At 39.9% G+C, this 22,061-nt stretch overlaps 1 protein-coding gene across 1 annotated transcript in view; it reads right to left on the bottom strand.

The window, feature by feature from the left end:
- Window positions 1-1,901: 1,901 nt before the first annotated feature.
- ryr2b (ryanodine receptor 2b (cardiac)) overlaps window positions 1,902-22,061 on the bottom strand; it is a gene marked incomplete at both ends in the record, with an annotated part of 62,685 nt that continues 42,525 nt past the window's right edge. The window contains 29 exons of the mRNA XM_083987515.1: window positions 1,902-1,997; window positions 2,905-2,956; window positions 4,206-4,306; window positions 5,909-5,973; window positions 6,168-6,324; window positions 7,416-7,550; window positions 7,770-7,916; window positions 8,458-8,518; window positions 9,352-9,488; window positions 11,542-11,584; window positions 11,798-11,928; window positions 12,148-12,357; window positions 12,959-13,045; window positions 13,185-13,329; window positions 13,627-13,697; window positions 13,908-15,199; window positions 15,284-15,365; window positions 15,470-15,574; window positions 15,750-15,878; window positions 16,089-16,177; window positions 16,446-16,526; window positions 16,835-16,908; window positions 17,070-17,146; window positions 18,281-18,360; window positions 18,605-18,704; window positions 18,902-18,970; window positions 19,567-19,621; window positions 20,425-20,555; window positions 21,290-21,386. Coding sequence (XP_083843641.1) covers window positions 1,902-1,997; window positions 2,905-2,956; window positions 4,206-4,306; window positions 5,909-5,973; window positions 6,168-6,324; window positions 7,416-7,550; window positions 7,770-7,916; window positions 8,458-8,518; window positions 9,352-9,488; window positions 11,542-11,584; window positions 11,798-11,928; window positions 12,148-12,357; window positions 12,959-13,045; window positions 13,185-13,329; window positions 13,627-13,697; window positions 13,908-15,199; window positions 15,284-15,365; window positions 15,470-15,574; window positions 15,750-15,878; window positions 16,089-16,177; window positions 16,446-16,526; window positions 16,835-16,908; window positions 17,070-17,146; window positions 18,281-18,360; window positions 18,605-18,704; window positions 18,902-18,970; window positions 19,567-19,621; window positions 20,425-20,555; window positions 21,290-21,386 — 4,099 coding nt within the window. The remainder of the gene's footprint in view (window positions 1,998-2,904; window positions 2,957-4,205; window positions 4,307-5,908; window positions 5,974-6,167; window positions 6,325-7,415; window positions 7,551-7,769; window positions 7,917-8,457; window positions 8,519-9,351; window positions 9,489-11,541; window positions 11,585-11,797; window positions 11,929-12,147; window positions 12,358-12,958; window positions 13,046-13,184; window positions 13,330-13,626; window positions 13,698-13,907; window positions 15,200-15,283; window positions 15,366-15,469; window positions 15,575-15,749; window positions 15,879-16,088; window positions 16,178-16,445; window positions 16,527-16,834; window positions 16,909-17,069; window positions 17,147-18,280; window positions 18,361-18,604; window positions 18,705-18,901; window positions 18,971-19,566; window positions 19,622-20,424; window positions 20,556-21,289; window positions 21,387-22,061) is intronic.

The following is a 22,061-nucleotide window of genomic DNA, read 5'->3' on the forward strand; positions in this document are numbered from 1 at the left end:
CACCATGCTGAAATGGCATACAGAAATCAGAGGTCATGTAAAATGATTCCATTACTGATGCCTGATGACATTTTTCTCTAAATTACCAACAATCCCGCAGGAACGAGATGGATACCCTCCCCTGCTCGACAAAGTGACCTGCATCTAGTTCTGTGTTCAATGACGACGTGTTTACTGCAGGTTTACATGAGGTCAAAATCACAAATCACAAAACACTAGTACATTTGTGCTGTGGAAAACAACATGTAACATTAAATCTAATAAAAGTAAAGTAAACAAGTCAGAGCATTTCAAACAACGATATCCCAAGTTACTATTTATTCTGAGTGTAAAACTCAGCTCCTCTGCTTTGTCAGCACTGTGTGGTTGTAGATTGATCAGAATTGATCAAGAGTGGCCTGGAAACATGAGAACAGGCCATGGCCAAGGTGTAACGTATCTTTTTTCCCACACAACTCTGCCCACTTGAACCAGCGAGAAATAGTATAGATTGAAGAGAATATGGAAGTATGGAATAAATCCATTCACACCCTGGAGGACATTTTCTTGCATTGATGAACAGCCCCTTGAGTCATAACATGAAGCTAACTGATAAAATAAGTTTTTAGGGCTTTTAAATCCTATTTCACATCCATAATGTAGATTAATGATTTAATCAAAGCACTGCTCAAGCTCAATGGTGACAATTAAAACCCACCATAGACCTTTAAATTGAGGAAAGTGCAGTAGTTAAGTGCCCTAGTTTTTACCAATTCAAACAGAAGCAATTTATATTCTGTTGAGCCTGGTTTTAATTACAGCATTAGCCACATAGCAAAACTGCTTATTAATAATTCTGTTTATGCAAAGAATATAATCCAAAACGTTTTCATTTCTCGTTAAAAAGCAAGCTACCTCGTCTTTTACCAGAAAATATTTTTTCCTGGCCCTTCAGTAAATTACTGTATGGTCATATGCTTACAAGTCATAACTCAAAAGCAACATGAGTATCAGTGTTCGACCTTCGCATAATGAGGACAGTATCTGCAGGTGGCCCACGTTTGTCATCATGCTGCTAAGCTCTGTGCACACGTGCTCACTCAGTGCAACTTCTTAATAGTTTAACAAAGCTCGACACGCTCTTTCAGCCATTAAGTTAAACCCAGGGAGTCTCCAGAGATTTTCCTGATCATCAGAGACCATGATCCACTTCCTTGGTAATGTTTTGACCTGTGCATTGGGAGACCTCCTGGCATGTCCCCAAGTGGCTACTAATGAGGAAGGGGAAAGAGCCGAAGAAGAGGGAGGGCAGAGTGAAGGGAGGGAGGGAGGGAAAGAGAAGCAAGGACAGGAGGAGGATCCTGGAGAGATGAGCACAACAGACAAGGAGACAGAGCCTCAACAAACAGAGAAGAGGAGGGTAAAAGGAACAAATGCCAGAGGGAGAGTGTTTATCTGGATGTCACACGGGGGGAAAGGGATGGGAGGCTTGGATTAGACAGACAAATCATGTCATTCACAAAACAGACGCTTTACAGAGACACGCGGAGCCAGTAATGTGAATTTGGATTGCCGGCTTTAAGTGCTTCAGATAATGATGCATGAAACAGTAAACTGTCACATTATTCTGAATGCCTTTGTTATGGATTGAAAGGCAGCACATTAATTTTGCATCTGAACATACAGTAAACAATCAGTCCCCGTTCTTGAGTTTGCAAAAAAATTTAATCAATACCATTTAGAAAAACTTGTGTGAATAAATATTAAGTATACTTTCAGGGAAAAATCACTCCAAAGTTTAAAGTTAAAACAGTGCAAACACATACAATTCAAGGTAATTTGGTGAGCCCAAGGGCTTCAATTAACATGGCTCCTGTGTGATGACATTATCGAGGCAAGTTTTAGATCTCTCAGATTTCCTTTCATCCCAGTTGATCCTCATATTGCTTACGGAAACAGTCTCCCACAGGAAAGAATTCCCAGCAACGCTCCTGGTACATTTTCCACACATAGGATTCCTGGCAAAGTCAACAGAGCGGTAATAAATCTTTAACTCATTAACAACGCAACGCTTGTTCATTCTAAGATGGTGAGCTCACTGGACACTGAGTAAAATAACACTGTCCACAGAGAACACATACTTAAATTTTACGTCTTGTTTGTCTGGATCAGTGCAGAAACATTTTCTGCGTTCCACCTCGCAGCTCCCTCATTAATCTACACCTAAGGAAAATACCTCACTGAAAGAACACACTCAGACGAATCCCAGGACCCATCTCAATTTGAAAATAGCACCCAATTGTGCAAAATGTTACGGGCTGATTAAAAAAATGAAAAATTTCTTCCCTCTATCAGCTCTGCAGCATCACATCCAAGATGCATGCTGTGCTGCAAAGATAAATCCAAATCATCCTACAAAATGAGAGTGGATTGATCTGTTTTTATATTACGCTGCAGTATTTAGAATTAAACACAGCTATTCTAACACACGGATTTAAGCACAGAAAAAATGTCAGACAGGGACACTGAGGAAAAGATATTTAAACACAGAAACTAAAAATATTTAGGCAGTTAATGCGCTCCTCTTTCACCTATGTAACAGCTATGTTAAAGTGAAAAGATTAGTGAAGTAAAATACTTTCCCATTTCACTCTCTTTAAATTTATAGCCTCAGTACTGCAGTGGCTTAAAAAAGAAAAACTGAGGGGTATGCCTGCGTGTGTATTATCATAAAACGTGCCTGCCAGCGCTGATATGGCTTTTGAGGGACAATGTGAATACAGATTCTGTCTTAGCTGAAAAGGTTACACTACAGCTTTGTCACTGCCGCAGCAAATGCTGGAAATAATAGGTTACTGAGACCTGGAAGTGTATATTAGGGAATGTGAGATTTGGCAAATGCAGTAGATATCTATTATACAGTACCTGTCCTGTGTGTTCAGTTTCATCCTTATTAATAAGGTACATCAGGAAAAATCTGCAAGGATACAAAAGAGGGATTCATATAGCAACAAACTCGGCTTTGATAGGTAGACATGAGCATGCAGGCAGAAAGTTGTAGGATGCATGCACAAGTCCAAAGATACTGTAGTAGTGATTATGGAAGACTTGTCAATTCAAGTGGAAAAAATATGTTTTGATATGACAATCAGGTCAAATGTTTGTTTTAATGTCTAAAATCGTTGATGGCTGGCTCACAACAAAGTAAGTAAGTACATTTATTACATCAGCAGACCTCAGTCTGTTAGTCAGGGGATGCAAACACTTCTATTCGGCTCCTTCATAATTAGGTTCAATGAGTTCTTAGCATTGGCAAATATTGACCTGGCAACAGTGCACAATGCACCAACACCTTCCAAATAACAGTTCTTAACAATCCCCATTGCAGAGGGGTTCATTAACACACTGATCGATTGTGCTCTGTTCATGTGGTTTGACTTGAAGGCAAAAACACATCGAAACCATCTTAAACTTTGATATAATCCTCAAGTTGGCATGTTATTTTTTACACATGACCAACAAGGGCAATTATTTTCCACTTTCAGTGCCTTAATCCCTGTACAAATATTTTTATTGCCATTTCATCCTCCTGTAATAAACCAATGTTCTTGTCTGAGCTTTGTTTTAGCTTGCATCCTATTTTTGTGTGTATTGTCCAGTCAATGTGGTGTGTCTGGACTGTGTTATATTGTTTGGAAGTGAAGCGGCTCGCTGATAAAGAGCAGTATGGATGCTACAAGATGTGTTGGAATCCTCCTCATGTCTGTGTGTGTCTGAGTTCACATAGTGGTAGAGGCAACAGAAAAAAGCACTGGATTTTTGTCCTCTCAGTTTTTGGCCATACACACCTGTTATTCAGACTGTGGGTTGCTCAGCTTCTTCCCTGATTGTCATTATTCACAGTGAGATGACGCACATATTAGTAAAAAAAATAAATATATTGATAAAAAAAACATGTGCTGGTGGTTAATTAAACAAGACAGTGTTTTGAATCAGAGAGTTGAGTCATACTGTATCAAAGTTTGGAGGTGTTTGTTATTTTTTGGGGTTTTCTCTTTTTGTTTCTCATAAAGATTTAGTGATGGAGGAACATGCAGAATATTTACACACCACTACATTTGTGAGAGATAACACGACAAATGCCAGTGTTTTCAGTGATAACATCAAGTTGTGTGTTTTAGTATTTGCAGAATGAGACAATGAATCATAAGATCAAATCAACTCACAGATAGTTGGCCAAGTTGTGCTCCTGCAGCGTGTGAGTCTCAAAGCCATGAGGGACCGTATCAAAGTATTCACTTCCCATTCCACATATGAAACATTTGGTCTGCGGGAGGAGAGGAATAGGACATGTAATTATTCATGAAACAGGTTCAGACAAGCTGTATGTTCTAAAACTGAAGAAAATAACATAAAAGTCCAAAACTAAAGAGGCGCCCGGTCTTGAGGTTTGGATTTTCTGCTTAGTTAGTTTTTTTGTTTCAGTGCTCTGTGACTCAAACAATGTATTTAGTCCACTAGCATGAAAATATGAAGCCTTTTAACTTTTTTATAAAAGCATTCAAAGGATGCCCACAAGAGGAAAAAGACTGTAAATAACAGCAAATTAAGACCAGTATTCCAGGACAGAGGAACACATTTGCTGAGGATGTGCATCGTTTTGTGGCTGCTAAACAGACAAATTACCTCTGTCCATGGTTTTGTGCTGGTACAGCGACGGGAAAAGAAGCTCCACTGAAAACTGTGGTTTCTGGTTGCATGCAATATTTATGGAGACAAATCATGGATGGATGGAAGTAGCAGCCGAATCTGATTTATTATTACTGACTGCAGCACAGCAAACAGTATCTAAAGTTGTCCAAGCTCTAGAGAGGAGCAGGTGTAAAAAAAAAAAAAAAAAAAAAAAAAAAAATCTGCCTGCACTGTTAAATTTCTTGAGACACACACATTGTGGGAAAGAGACTATAAGGACTTTCTGAATGACAACTGTGCATTCAGTGACATCACATCCGTGTCAGGTCCTCTCTGCTGCCTTGTGTCCTCGGTGGGTTACCCTTTCGTTATCTGCCTGTGGCTCTGGCACCTTCCAACTCGTTTCTCTCTTTCTAGTACAAACTCCACCTGTTACCTGACCACACAACGTCTCTTTTAACCTTACTTGTCCTGCCTGGAGAGATGGATTTATTATGCCTTTTTTTATACCTCTTGTTGCCCTTAGACACATACAGTACAATACTGGATAGATCCAGTGTGGCTACCTGATCAATGGACTCCACACACACACACACACACACACACAGAAACCCCACAAACATTTGTAGCAGCAGATCTATCAGTATACACACAAGTGAGACCAGCAGTAGACAAAAGGCAGTAAGGGATGTGCGTTTAATCAAAAATGTACTTACTATGCTAATTACTTTTTTAAATGTCTTTAAATACCAGGGATTTGTTTTTCTCAGACTGAACTTTTTGAAATTATTGCCCACTAATTATCCAGGAGAAAAGGCTAATGGACTCATTTCATTTAGGCCAATAGTACCAAGATTCCTGTGACAGGAGCTCCCACAACAACCGAGTCTATGTGATTTATTTAATGTTGTGCACACACGGTCAACTCTTCACACACATTTCAATTACTCCAGACCTCAGTCTCCCTTAGCTACAGACCTCGAGTGAACCTGCTGTTTAATCAGCACGGTTACATCAGCCGTACAAAGATACAAAGGACTCACAGCACATTCAGAAAGTGCTCAGACTCCTTTGCTTTTTCACATTTCATGCCGTAGCGATTCCATGTCCCTAGGTCCTAGGTCCTAAAACTGTTGAATGACATATATAAGAAGTGCTCTTGTCAGTGTTAAAATGTGTGTGCGCGTACAGGGGAAAGTGTTTTGGTGAGTGTTTGTGACAAAGTGTCAAATCTCACCTCCATATCCTCTTTCACCTGTTCCTGCTGGTCACGAAGTTCCCCAAAGGCATCAATGATCAAACCTGAAAAAAACAGGACACGATTTAGTGTGCGTGTCTGTTTGAACACTGTGTTTGAATGACGGGTGTCAGTGAAAATTATGGAGATGCACAGACACTTCAATAAGTCATTAAAAATGGCAATTTGGGACTTTTCATTTTATGAACTTCCTCATTTGACCTTTACCTGCAAAGCAAATGCAGTATGTGTGACTCACCCTGGATGATGGCCAGGAGAATGATGATGACAAAGAAGAAAAACGTGATGTCGAAGAGGATGCGTTCGACCTCAAAGTCATCTCCAGCAGGGTCCTCGATCTCATCACCAATGCCCCCGCCCGCTCGCACCCCCACATACATGTGGAACATGTAGCACTGAAAGAAATGATATTTTCTTTTATTGTATTGTGTGAATTCCACTTGAGGTAAGAGGAGAAAAGTGTAGCTTGTATCTAGGAAGAACAAGAATATTGTGTCTCTGCACTCCAATATGTTGAACATTGAAGCTGCTGAAAGAAAATGAGAATTTATTTAATGCATTTTTATACCTTCCTCCATGTTGAATTGCTTTTGGGGATATTTAAAACTTTCAAACAGGCAGCATTTTTACACAATTTCACAGAAGAGTGGAGGGTTTTTTAATCAATATTCTTCGCCTCAGACAGTGTTTCCCCACAAAGGGTTTATGTAGAAGTGTGAGGCAAGAAGAATTAACAAGTTGTCTAGCAAGGACTGCACGGCGCTTTTAAGTGCCAAGGATGATATTTTCCTCAAGGAACCTGAACAAACAAAATAAAAACTGATGGCTAAACTTTCAAGGAACACTCTGAATTTGAAGGCGGCACTTCTTTCATAAAAAGTTCAAAAGCAGAACAGCAGAGTGAGTGGTTTTCTGCTTATCTTTGGATTCATTGTATCATACCACATTGTCTAAACAATTGTTGTTGTGGTGTCATAATGATGGGCAAAGGATTGAAAATGACTGTTGCTAAAGTGCTGCTGAAAGTCAAGCACAAACAATAACATACTGAGTCTGACTGTGGATTTAGTGTAATAGTTCCTGTCTCCTATAATAGTGGGTTTTTATTCAAATGCTATCGCTGCTCATTCGTCTGCTCATGTGAGTGACAGTAAAGTCCACATTCGAATAGAGCAGATGGTGTGGCGTTAATGTTGCGAATGGCCAAACAAAGAGCTCTGCCGAGGCTTGAAGGGCTGTATTCTATCCATGTGTCCATCATTTTATGGAAAAGCAGTGGAAGACAAGAAGCTGCTCTCACTTCGACAATAGGGATCACAGTTAGAGTCCGCCTCTACCCACCTCAATCTGAGCAGCTAGGAAATGAGGTGTGTGGCCGTGTTTGTGTTAGAAAGATAAACATAGGGAGATAAAGAGGATAGATAGAGGTATTTATTTATGTGGAGAGCACACTTCTGTGTATGTCTCAATATGCACTTCAACTCACAGTCAGCATGTCGTTGCACTTCATGTCTCGGGTGTCCTTGTCCTCACTTTTGTTGTAAAACTTCCTGAAGAAGTTGAAGGCCACCACAGTGTAGAGATACACCACGACAGCCAACAGGCCGACAGTCAGGACCAACTGAGAGACACACACATAATTACAAAAGGATAGACAGAGGCAGATGGGCTTTAATACACTTCTTCATCTTAGAAAACCCCCAATATAACCCTGCAGCGTGAAAGCAAACATCACATGCATGCGAGCTGCACCTTTGAACACATATTGAGACAGATGGAAACAGAATGAAAGACAGACTGTTCTCCCCCACCGCCCACCCCCAACCACACACTGACGCACCTGTTTCCCATTGTGTGTGACAGAGGAGAGGATGGTACGAAGTGTCTTACAGCCCATGGCAATGTCCAAAAGATGGGCAGCAAAGAAGAAGTTGTTATAATGACCAAGGACCGACATGAGCATGTACCAGGCCAAGTACAAAAAGGACTGCAAGCACAAACACAAGGACATACACACATAAAACCACCAGGCAATATAGATTACCAGGGCAGAGGGACAAATGTGTATTTTAGATAAGGCAGAATCACAGGATATTACCACCATTACTTTTGCAGCGTATGTCATTGTATCAGACAAAATCTTAGCACAGTAGAACGAGAGATTAACCAAATTAGAAATAAGTCATAAAACATGAGACGTTCTCTACACACTGCTCAGTCATATTATATGATCTGTGAACATGAATTGCAGGAAGTAACACCTTTATCTTGACTTTACAGGAACACAAGGGCACACACACACACACACACACACACACACACACACACACACACACACACACACACACACACACACACACACACACACACACACACACACACACACACACACACACACACACACACACACACACACACACACACACACACACACACACACACACACACACACACACACACACACACACACACACACACACACACACCAGGTAAAAAGCCATAAAAATCGGACACACAGCCAAACTTACATTGTCAGTGAACACAACCCCTAGTTTCCAGACCTGGTACTTCATGTCAATGGAGTTGAATCTAAAAAAAAAAATGGAAAAAATAGCATTATCACAGATACATGACGGCAAGAGCCAGAAAAATAAGGTCAAAATGTCCATGGCTAAAATCAGACCCTTGCTGCTACAGTGTCTTTTCTAAGACAGCCCATCTGTTATGTGACTTCATCTCAGAATGTCCTGTTCCCCCCTCAAGTACAACACAATGTTCTAGGACCTTCTTTTGTGCGGCCACAACAACACACAAGTAACACGTACAATACATCCACACAAACATGTATACGCATTATGGCTGAGATGGCTATTTATAACGGCATACTGTAGGTTATTCATAATCAATCACATGTCATGTTATTGCAAAGTGTTACCACCAACAACAACAGCTGGACATTAAACAGCAAATAAGCCCCATGTTGTTAATGCTCATTTAGGAGTCACATTCACCTCTGCGGGAAAATCCAATGGAGAAAGAGCTGCATTGATTTTCATATTTGAGCATTGTTCTCTTTCAATAACAGGTTGGCTCAATGTAAACATACCAGCATCCATCATGTATAGAGGGATTCACATCGCTATCGTCACTGCAAGCTGCTTTACACGCAGTCTAATATTCAGCTGCAGTCTACTTTCCCTGTCAAAGGCCAGGGTGATTTATTATTTATGAAACAAACACAATTGTTGATTATTTGAATATCTTGCTCTGTGGTGCGTTATGCCTCCATGTATTAAAAAAGTAGAGAAAACACATATCAAATGCTGCCCAATTTAATAACCTACAATTTTTTTATTTATTTTTTTAAACACAATGCAGGGAGAGTTGCACTTGGACATGTTTTTAATAGTTCATCTACTCACAGAGCACCCCAGGCTGCCTCTCTCTTGAGCCACTTTCTTCCTCGTCTGTCAGAGCTGAAGTCTAAAGCAGCTTGGTCCAGACCCAGGAGTTCACTGATCTTCTCACAGCCATAAAACTCACCATACTTATCCATCACCTGGCAGGGCAAGAGGAGAGAGGTTTACATAGTGACTGAAAAACAGTTTCTTCGGCGTCTTTCCATCTGAATGAAGAATGACAGGGGACTGGCTGAATTCTTCTGTACAGGCTCATAATGAGATGGCGGCTTAGTTCAGCTGACAAGATGATGCTGTGGCTTATAAAACAGCAAAAAAACACCTCACCTGTGTTACCAAAACATGTTTTTTTTAGAGAAGCCATGGCGGTTATACCCCACGTGGTAGAACTGTGGTTTGTAAATGACTGCAATAAATATGGATACTGCTTATACAGTACTGATTTAAGCTTATATTTTACTCTTTACTTTCCTGCAAAAAAGTTTATGTACAGTGAACCCTGGCCAGTAAATATGCATTTCATTTCATTTACTCATGAGACAGACGCAGAGTTTCTTCTTATTGCACTGCCACGGCTCTCAGAAACTTTATGTCATTTGATTTATCAACTTAAAACGAGAGCCAACCAAGGCCTGGTTTTATTGCAGACCCATTCTGTTATTATAAACATAAGCACTTCAGCGTGTTCTAAGCAATAGCTACAGACTCAAAACTCAAAAGTGGATTAACAAAAGCACTTCAAGGCATTATACCATCTATTTTACTGCAGGCTCTTAAAATGATGCAATACAGAGTATTAAATGTAATGTGGCAGCGCTAAACTTGCTTTATATAGACAATGTGGCCACCCCTGTGGTAAAAACAAGAAAGGCTGAAACCCAATGTGGAAGAACCTAAACATGCACAGCATTTAATACAAATAAATACTGTGAATCAATAGCTCCATGGAGCTCATTCAAAAAGTGCCAGCTTGTCTCAATTACAATCAAATCAAGAAAGTCAGTACATTTCTTTTATTATAGGCTAAATAGCCACTTTCATTTCTTTTAATGGGGGCATTTGCTGAAATAAAAATGATTCTACTTTAACAATATTATGGCTTACAGAGAACATATTTGTGAAATCTATTGGGGAAAGACTTATTGTCCTACTTGAGCCCCCCTCAGGCGACCTGCACTTTTTCCAATATTCATTCTGAGCAGTAAAAACAAGGCTTCAAAAGATCCCTTCATACTACAAGCTCCATCACAGTTCCACCAAATCAAAGGCATATTTCTATTATTTATCTGTAAAGCCTAGAACAATATGCAACAGAAACAACAGAAAGTGTGTATTTTATTTAATAATATCATTTGGAAGTTGAAGCTAAGAGTCTATAAACACTTTATATCATTTTGCATGAGTTTAAATGTATATGTTTCCCTGACATCTTAGCACATCAGTTTTGGTGAAAGAAAGACAAAACTCAAAACTGAGTGAGGGAGAACTATTTTAGACATAGAAACCAAAGAGATATTTGACACGGTACTGTAAAGGTGATGGATTTGTAAAAGTTACTGCTGACAACTTTAACCAGGGTTAAATTAAACATGGAAATGATGATACTGATATTAATACTGACATGTTAATGGGCTTGTACTTTTACTCAACTTACAATACCTTTTGTATGGAGTGCATGTTGCATCAAAGCCTCTTGTCAGACATACATATTCCACTGTAAGATCATGAATTGCAAAGTGTATATAGATTATTTCACAAGCACACAGTTACATGGACTATAAATGTTAAAATATGAGTTTACATTAGTTTGTCATATTTATTTAAGCAGTGTAAGTCACCAAGACTAAACACTTTTAAAATGCCTTCAAAGCATTTTGAGGCTATAGCTGCCTCCATTTTGACATATAATGTAACCATGGTTACAAGTCCCGTTTTAATTTCATCTCCCCTCATAACATGTGAGGTAATCTGAATGAGGAAGCTGGAGGTGTCGCACTGTCTCCGGAGACAATTAAATGGTTATGTTACTCGATAGGGGAATAATTACACCTGCCATGAAATGCTTCATTAAATTTCAGTTAGCTTCTTAATGTAGTGTCACCCACTGAAATATGCATATGATTACAACCACACATACAGTAAGCACATTTAAAATAGGATGTGTAGCATTTTGAATTTTTCTGAAGCTCTTACCTTCCTTTTTACAAATTTATCCCAGTAATTACTTGGAAATGATCTGAAAAGATACAGGCATATTACAGAAATTAAAAAATGTGAAACCTGAAACATCAATAAACGAGAGTACATTTCTGTACTGTTGATAGACTGACTATAGATGGATAGACATAGATATAAATGGTGACTTTAAAGAACTTGAAACTAAAAGTATATTCATTCGACGTGTGTTATGAGGTAAGCACAGTAGTTAATCATGTGACTGTGAACATACGGTGTGTTAAGGACCAGCCGGTCCCATTGCCCTTTGATGTCCTCCTCAGGGGGCTGCTCTGTCACATAGAGCCCGTCAAACTCCAGCCTTCGTGCCACTTCCTTCTCCCGTTTGAAGATCACCAATGGTACCTGCCATTCAAAGTCAGTGAAATAATTATTTGTCTCCTGTAATCAGCACATACGTGTTAAGTTTGCAAATTTTTTTCAGATATTTCAGAGTAGCTGCGTGGGTCATGGTCAGTGTAGCTGTAAATACATTCGTAGTAAACATGATGGGAAGACGAAAATTCAAGTATATGGAATGTGTTCATTATTCATCTTAAGAAGTGCACGGTCAAGGCAGTGTACCTTGAGGCAGTAATAACCAATGATACAACAGAAGGAGATGATTGTATGTGCTATGGCGAGGAAGCGCAGGGACGGCTCCATGTATCCACTGCTCTCCTCCAGCACAAAATAAACTCTGCTCTCATCTGCATCGTTGTCCTCGGCAGCAGCAGAGTCTACAACAGATGTTATCACTTCTTCCTCTTCTTGTGATGCAGGCAGTGATGCCACCTGGGAGGACAGGAAGAGGCCAAAAGAAAGACTGACTTCACCGAAGACAAATCATATTGCAGTACTTTTAAAATATTACAAACACTGTTATATTGCATATTGCAACACAGTTTAACAATGGCAAAAACATTACAGATAGTTACATGTGGATCACCGCCTGTAATCTACTTTTAATATATTATTTGCAGCATGGTTACATACAGTAAGATTTAGCAAATTAGAGCAGCATGTTTATGATTCACCAATACAACAGCCTTTTGAAGATGAGTCATTTAATTCTTTTGAGTGAGTGGCCACTACCGTAGATTAAAGAAATATGACACATTTGCACTCAGGGAAGAAGTACCGACGTAAAAACAATAGCAATACCACAAATTTTACTACTTTACAGTAGAACCAATACATTATATTACTGTTTTATTTTGAGTGACACATTCTTCTGTCAGCACTTTACTGGTTTGGGGTGATCACGTCTAACATGTAATATAGTGAAGCTGAAGCATAAAATAAGTATTCATTTATTCAAGTACATTACTTTAGTAAATAAACTGGATTATTTTCCAAATTTGTTTTAAGTTATCTCTTTCACAAGCACACTCACCTTGTAGAAGAGGAGGATGAAGTTGATTGCAAAGGCTACAAACAGAGCCAGCAAGCGTATGTTATAAAAAGTCCTTGCAAAGTAGTTCTGGAGAGAAAAAAAAAAGAAGGAAAACATTCAGGCGTCTTTTTTCTAAACATATTTTTGCCAAATGTGCATCCTCGTATGTTTGGGATGTACATATTCATAAGTCCACCAGCATGTGTTGAGTGTGCGTGTACATTACCAGCAGACTCTTGTTACAAGTGCTTATCGTCTCCCAGAGGGCAGAGTGTTGGCTCTCCGGTTCACCCGACTTATTAGAGCCTCTCTCGGCTCTCCATCCTGCCTCTGTTTTCTCATTCCCAGTTTTCTCTTCAGGTTCCATCACTCTGCAAACAGTTCAAAAACAAACAGAGGAAAGGACAATGTGTTATTTCGACAAGGGAACATCAGAGATGGTGAACTCACACTTCTACTTAGAATTTCAACTTATTACCTGCGTGCTTCATTTTACAATATTTACGTATTATTTTTAGATCCATCATGTACAGTACAATCATCACTACCAAGTGCACAACAGTCATTATATTTCCTACCTCACATGGCTCATTAGCTGATATTAACATCGTTATGAGGAAGTTAAACAATCCCTCTGGGGGGATTTAAGGTGAAAGGAAGAGACTCACTTCTCATTAGCGATATCAGGCATGTTCCCATCTTCTGCTTTTTCCTCGGTGTCAGTCTGGGTCTTGAACTGCTGTCGGCAAAATTCATGAGAAATCAAAGATTAATATAAAGTACCAGTGGTGTAATATCAAGGCAGCACAATTAAGAAAATGAGGCTGTCCAAAAATAAATATGACACACATCTAACAAATAAAACAGCATTGAAGATACATTTACATGTATTAGATGTAAACTCATAAATAATATGATAACAAATAATATAATACAAATGAATCCACACCGTCCTCTGATGCTTCTCAGCGAAATCAGTGGTGGCAGTTGTTCTGGAGGTTGTGTTGAACAGGTCGGTCAGACTTGCAGTGAGGTTCTGTGTCATAAGTCTGTACTGACCTCCCGCTTTCTTCACTTTGAGGCCGAATATGTCTGATATTACATCCACCTCCCTGGGGGAGGTCACAGCTGCCACCTGCCCCATCTCCCTCAATTCTCTCTGGGAAGAAAAAGTGGCAGAGTACTTCCTGAGACGATCCACACCACTTGGCACCCCCGTGACCTCATCCAGAGTCGGCTCAAAGATACCACCGAGCAAATCTGATATCTTCATCTTTTTGGCTCCCTCAATGAGCCCACCATTGACAAAGGCTACGTACAGCACATATAGGATGCTGTGAATTACAACACAAATGCAGTGGACCAGAGCCATTAAAATGAATCTCAGGAAGAAAAGAGCCAGCATGAGCATATCCTTCAGAGTCATCTTCATTAATGCCTTGAGGTTTTTCACAGACAGCTGAGATGTCAACAGGAGCCACCAGTGATATATGAAAAATGTTCCATTTTTGTCCAGGCCGTCTTCACTGCTGCTCTTTTCATCTTCTTCTTTTGCAGCGCACCTCTCTCCACTATCAGAGTCAGATATCTGGGCTGCAAGCTGCATCTCAAAGATGGTGTCCTCGCAGAAATTGACAAACATCTCCATTTTCTCCTTCTCTCCACCCTCGTTCACAACATCAAATATGAACTGCCTCTTTGACTCTTTAACCTGTGGCTTCTCCCACTGTGTGCGGCTGGCCTCACTGATCTCAAAGTAGACACGCTCGATGCGCTTCCCACAGCCAAGGATCTCAATGCGTCCTAAATAGGGTCTGAAGTAAGTCAAGACACACTCCGCCGGTTCCAAGAAGGTTCTTAGTCTTGAATCGTTGGGCATGTGCTCGGACAAATTGGTCAGAAGCACAGCAATGCTGAAGCCGATGTCTTTGGCCGGCTCATGGAAGCGATCCACAAATGCCTCGTAATCCACTATTTCACTTTTGTCCGTCTCCATGCAGGAGAGGAGGAAATTAATTTCAGCCTGAGAGAAGCGCTTGCAACTTTCCATGGCTTTATGAAAGTCCTTTCTGGATATGCAGCCCTTACGTTCAGGGTCATACTCTCTGAACACATCTGAGGAGGTGAGGTCTTTGAGTTTGAGGAACATGTCAAAAAACCTGAGGATCATCTCCACATTGCCTGACGATTCCACCAACATGTCAACCATCTGCTTTCCAATTGTACCGTTGACGACATTGCCTGTAAGGAAGAGAAAGGAGCAGAGAAATATAGATCTGGACACTGAACCCGAATTGCAAACAGCAGGATATTTGAAAACCTCACCTTCTAACATGGAAAGCAAAAACACCACCATGTCCTTTTGTAAATCCATCAGCTTTTTCAAAAGCTCAATTTGCCTTGAATCCTGTATTTAAGGAAACACATAGAGTATTATATTTTATGCTAATTATGCTCTACATTTTTGAACTTACATTTTATAGTTGTGATGAGCAAATTAACATACTATACCTGAGAGAGCTTCATCTGCATATGGGCAAAAACATGAAGGAAACCCACTACAGCATCCCACAGGCGACTGTGAGCTAGACTCTCTTGGTTTCCAACACAGGGGCCCTGGATGATACAACGATACTGTGAGCTGCCTCATTTTGACAAATGCATTTTTTTAACAAGTAGATACTGTATATAGATATTCAAACAAACAGCCAGAGGGCAGATTGATAAATGCCTAGGAGCACACACACACCCCCTATGAAACTACTGTATAACTTGCAATGGACTGGCTGACCTGTATATACTCAGTGAGCGTGTTGAAGACCTGTTTGGCCACTTCGATGGCCTTGGAGAAGTTGTGTTGGCCGTGTATATCAATCACATCCTTCCCTGAGTAATACCAGTAGAAGTCGCTGATCGATTCCTGCAGTGTAGCAAAGCAAAATATTTGTGGTTCACTGAAGAGAGAATAACTTGTTTTCACACAGTAGCCCAGGAAAAGCTGACGATGGTCATCCAACCGGCCTGCGTTCAGAACGTTTCTGATCAATAACTGAAGGAGCCATTTACTAGTTCTGCTTGGTGAGTTAGTCCAGCTTCACAAAGGGAAACCTCTCATTGCCTGTGCACTTACCTGCACTCTTAGTAAATAGTCCACAGTGGATATGATGATGTTGACAGTGGTGTTGTTGCCTGACTGTGTCCTCAAATAATTCTGGAAATCTAACAGATAAAAAAAGTGTAAGCATGTTGGAATACAATGTGCAAAGACTATTACAATGTATTTCATTCTGTGGGGATAATTAAACAATGGACATCCACTAAAACAAAGCCAGTGTGTGCTAGGCTCTTATTATCATAATTTCTAAATGCCACAGCTGTTTTTTTTCCCCACACTTATTTGTTGCAACACCTGCCCTTTATCCCATGGACATACATATACTTAATGTGAATACTGTCTATATGTGGAAACAACATAGGGCATAATAACCTGAGTTGTGCCCTTCACAGAGCAGCTGTAGAAACCGGAATAGGTCACAGGTTACGTCTTTGTCAAGCATTACCTTGTCTCCTGGGGGAAAAAAAAAGATTTTCAGAAAAGGGCAAGAAATAAAAGGTATGAAGTGCAAGGAATAGTGCAATACTGTGGTAAAGGTACAAGAGAATGAATGAGAGAGAGAGAGAAATCAGGTCACAGGGGAGTGTGGGGAGACAGCTGTTCATAATATTCAAGACTGAGAAAGGCAGAAAAATAACAGAAATCCTGAGTGTGAATTTAGAGCATGTTCATGTTCATGGGCAGGGATCTCACAGCTGGCTCCTCTGCTATGACATGGCTGCACAGAAATGGATTTTTTTATTTCCATATGAATACAGTACCTGAGCTCTCGTCCATGGCCATGCCTAATCCTTCTGCTTTGTTCTGCCTCTCAAATGCATTCAGATCCAGAACACTGGGAGGAAGAAAACCACACACATACAGTACACACTCAAAGGGATCAGCAAAGCTTCTGCACTCTTACCATTTTTTTTTATCAATCAGTATCTGAAGCCTGCCAACCTTTTTGCGATATTTGACAGATCTTGACAGAGGATTTTCCCTCCTTTCACTCACCTACATGACCGCATGAGTCCAGCCATGCTCTGAAAGAAGCCTACATCTCGCTTCTCGCTCAGATAATCCAGCATTTTCTATCAAACAAAGGCATCAAAGACAAGGTCTGACAAATGGAAGATGATATCATCTTAAGGTATGATTAGCTTAAAATGAGTTCATTTTTTCTCAAGGCACTGTGTTCATGAGAAGACACAAATATGAAAGTGATGTGCTCTGAAGAGAGGAGAGCGGAAGACACTGAACAAGAGGGCTTCAATTTAGACAAAAACACGACTGCAGGAAGACTCAAAGTCCATTGAATTAATTGGAGCTCTGTAGTGAGTCACCATACCATCCTTTTTAATGAAGTTGTTACAACAGTAGCCTACATTTTTATGGTTTTAACGGTTTTAACTTATCAATATCATTTTCAATACTTTAACATTACATTCATTTTTAGATTTTAAGTTTTTCAATCTAATACACCTGCTGCCAAACACCGTCTTCTTTCCTAGTGTCAGTAAATCAACCGCTTATCTAAGAAACCTTTATTGGCTCCACACCGAGGAAATTAGCTTGAGACTTTTTTCATGATATTAAAGCAGAAGTAAGTGATATATTTGTGTTAATATAAGTCTTAAATAGTTATATCTTCCGACAGCAATCACTTACATAGAGTGTTTGGACTGAAACACGGGTCTGTCAGTCCCTCTGCTCTGCTCTGAGTCGAGGAGAAAACATTTATCGTATCCTACAGTTTTTATCCAATGAGGAGAGAGAACGGCATGCAGGGCTGTGTGTGCAGCCAAGGGACGCCGTGAATGTGGCGACGCAGGGACGAGGACTGTTATGGTGCGTTCAAGGAAACTCGTAACTCCGACCTGTGAAGTTGTATCAGTTCGATCTGGTACGAGTTCACAGGTCGGAAGTTACGAGTGGCCGTTATAGTGACTTTCACAGGTAAAACAGGTCGGAAAAACACGAGTGGGTTGCCTGGAACGCTACAAAGTCGTAAGTTGTGACTTGAAGCTGTAATTTACAATTTCAAAAGCCTGCCTGGAACGCAGCATTAGCGAAAACGACCGGGTCGCTTACTTCTGCTTTAAAAGTTTAAAACCTTAAACTCCTGCCTGAGATGGAGACATCGGCACTGTTAGTTTGAACTCTTTTAGGGATCCCAAATATAAAACATTGTATAGTTTTAGTGAGACAACAATGCAGTACTGTACCTGCTGAACCGTGGCATTCCCTCCGTTGAGAAGAGCAATACCCAGCTTCAGTGTAGGGGCAATCATGGAGCCCATGGCCCCTGATGGGATTTGAAATTGATCACAATCATCAGATGTACTGTATCGTACAAACTCAAATGAATAACAGTATGACTGCAACAAATCATGGTGCACATCTGAAGCAAGGGCTGAAGCACACTAAATGGCTCATCTAACAGAATGTTTTTTATCCTTCTTCATCTTCACGTTAATCGAATCCCAAAGAAAAGCGTCACTCTAATTTCAGTGCTTGTTTACAAGTGGCCCATCTGAGACTTTTCCTACCTTTGCTGGCGCTGATAGTTTGCAGGACCATCTCAGAAGCTCCACGAAGGTGCAGCCTGGCCTGTTGGTACAGCAGCTTCTGTTTCTCCATCTCCTTCTCCTGAGCCACACAAAGGCCAAATCATGTTTTAGGACATATACTTATCTAATACAATTTTTATGCTTTTCAAAGCATAAAAAATGTTATTGTACTGCTGGAAAAAATATGCCATTCATAATTAAGGTAAACTAAAAGGAAAACAAGGTAAAAGGAAACATCAAACATGATATTTTGAAAGTGAGAGCCCATTCACTGACCTCAAAGCTTTTCACCTCCTGTTCATCATCATCATCGTCATCGTCATCCTCCTCTTCTCTGTGGCAGCTCTGAAGCAGAGATACAATGCAAGGTGGGGATGAAAAGGTAGAAAACACCAAAAATAACAACAGGCAATAAATATGCAAAATTCACAAATCCACTGTCCTGGTTTTTGACATGCACTTTGTATTATTATTGTTATTATTATGCTTGATGTGATATACACCAAGACATGAAAGCAAAAAAAGATATAAGGAATAAAAAGTTGTATTATAAAACAAATGAAAAATAAAAACTGCAGGTACATGATTTGGGTGTTTTATTGTTTTTACTGTACTGTGGGTGTTGGTAACCGGCCCTCAACCCAAACTGAACGACCTTCCCAATAGTGTGTATACAAATGTTGTTCTTTTTTATCATGCATCTTGCCCCTCTGGCAATGAACAGTTCTCTGGCCCCCAGAAACAGAACACTTATTTAATACAATATTAGCAGACTTTTCTAGTGTAAGTAATAAGTAAGTGTTTTAGAGTAGTAATAATAACAGCATACACATAACAAGCAGTCAAGTCAATCAAGTAATGCATGATTTGCATTATTTCGTGCATGGTTTTGAACACAGATTTAGATACTAGCGTTCAGAACATTATTTCCGTTCCATTACCTTGGCCATAATAGCAGCGTAGGATGTATAGAGACTGTCTGACTTTCCAAGCTTGCTGTGAATCATATGGACAGACGCATTCAAGAAATCATTGGTTAGTGACAGGGTGTCAGTCAATCTGTACGTGATCCTCGACGGATCTATTCACAGTGCTTAAATGTGATTCCCTTGACTGCATAATTGAATGCACCGCCGGCATCCTAAAACACCCCAAGGCCATGTGTGGATCTGGACTGTGACCATTTTACTCACATGTCTGCACAGTGGTATTGAACATTTTTATTGAACACACCTTGCTGATTTGATTCACGTCTTTGCAGCAGCGGCACAAGTGGGAGCGCTCCCCTGACAGTAATGCATTTACAGTGCTGTGGAGCAAAACTCCTTAATGTTATGATCTCAGATGTGTGAGCATACAGAGTGTGGCACATATGGTATGTGTGTCTTTGAAGGAATATCACTGGAAAATCAAAGAGACACCTCAGTGGGACTGACAGACTAGATCATGGAAGAAAACGTATGTGTTTATCTTTCAAGTGGTAATACTGTACAAGAAAGTAATGAAGGTGTATAACCTTCCTAACAATATAACTCTACAGAAATACTGTGATATTACGAGATCTTTGATTTGAAAAGTATCTATGACAAAATACAATAATTGCTTCTGCAGGATGAACATTTCATAGATTTCAGACTTTCTAAAAACAATGGCCACAGAAGTGAGACAAAAAAAGAAAGAAAATCATGCTGACCAATCCCCTATTGATTTTTCTTGGTGATGGGTAATAAAAGTAGAATGGGTTTTTACTGCATGTGATCTTATACAAGGAATGCACACACACACACACAGATACACACCTCATTTCTGTCAGGGCGCTTCGACTGAAGAGTGTAATGAGCTGCAGGAGGGGATCGATTGCTTTGGTACCTTCTCCCACATCCTTTTCCTCCCCTCTGTCTCCTCCACACAGCTCCATCACTCCTCCCCTCTGCAGCCCAGACAGACAGATTAAAGCGGGAAATGTGTGCTCTTAAATAATGCCACACACTGACCATTCGCAAACCCCTGTGGGTCGACTTAAGTTTACACACTGCTGGATTTCTCTCGCGCACTACACACACACACAGTGTACATACCAAGTTTGTACGCAGTGCAGACAAAATTTAACAAATACGCATGGAACTCTTTCTATATATACAAAAACCCTAAAAGGTCTGGCTGTTTCAACCTTTCAAATAAATTTCAAATGTTTAAAGTGTTTACACATGTTGTGCAGGCATGCTGACACCAATAGGCCAATCCTGTCTAAATTCTTAATACTGCTAAATTACTCCATGAAGTAGCCATGATGAATGTAGTAGTTCCACAAAATTAAGTATACTCAAGGAGGTCACTATGCATTTTTATATATATTTTAATGAAAACTTTAGTTGAAAAAGTGGTGGTGAGTCTCAAATTTGGTATAATGGCTGTCAAAGAGCATACTGTACCAACTGTAATGTTGGTATATAGTGTGAGTTTGGTGCAGCAAAGCTGATCAAATATTACATTTGTATTCATCCTAGAGGATATGCTGCCCAAAAAGCTTTACTAAGACGCAAGAAAATGCCTGTGCAGCTAATTAGCTGTTGCACAATTAACATAATCTAAAGCAATGGCTATTTGAGGTAAATTTCACATTTATTGGATTATTGATTAAATATGGCTTCCTGTTTCACTCACAGCTAGATCCTCCACGAGCTTCTCCTCGAAGCTGTGGTCTTCAGTTGATATCCAAGATTTATTATAGCCTTGGAGGAACAGGTTGACAGCTCTGTGCCTTGGGGTGGGGAAAGAGAGAGGGGAGAAAACAAGAAATTTACATTTATTATATTTGCATCACACAAATGCAAATAAGATATTGAAAAACACAGTGCAGAAAGTAATATGCTATGAAAAAAAAGGCTCAGATTAGACCCCATTATTACTCATTCATCAAGGTCTCCTGTTCCTATGCAAGGTGATAATTGTTACATCCACCAGAGAGGACAGAGCAGGACACTACAGCTATAATTCACATACACAAACACCAAAATAATATTCATAAATCACCGACAAACGACACGGAGCCACAGGGTTTTAATATGCTAATTGATTTGCTCCCATTGGACCTGATATGACTGTGACTGATAGCCTCGTTAGGGTTTACATTACCTCTCCATCACAGTTGTGTCTCCTGTACAATGTAGAGCTGCCATTTACACAACTGAATAGGGTTGTACTGTTTCAGTGCTACTGTACGATTTGATGCAGCATCCTCACTGGTTCTTTCTCTCAACTGAATGAATAAAAGCTTAGCCAAAGAAACACATTCAACAGACTATAATGAAATAATCATTTTCCCTCCTCATTTTCAAAATAAAGCCAAATGGCAGGTTGTTTTAAAAACTCATTACTATGGGTTGTTTATTTTGATCATGTGCTTAATCTATATCCATGTACATTCGTTTGTTTG

This window comes from Trachurus trachurus, assembly GCF_905171665.1.
Source record: "Trachurus trachurus genome assembly, chromosome: 15".
Lineage (NCBI taxonomy): Eukaryota > Metazoa > Chordata > Actinopteri > Carangiformes > Carangidae > Trachurus > Trachurus trachurus.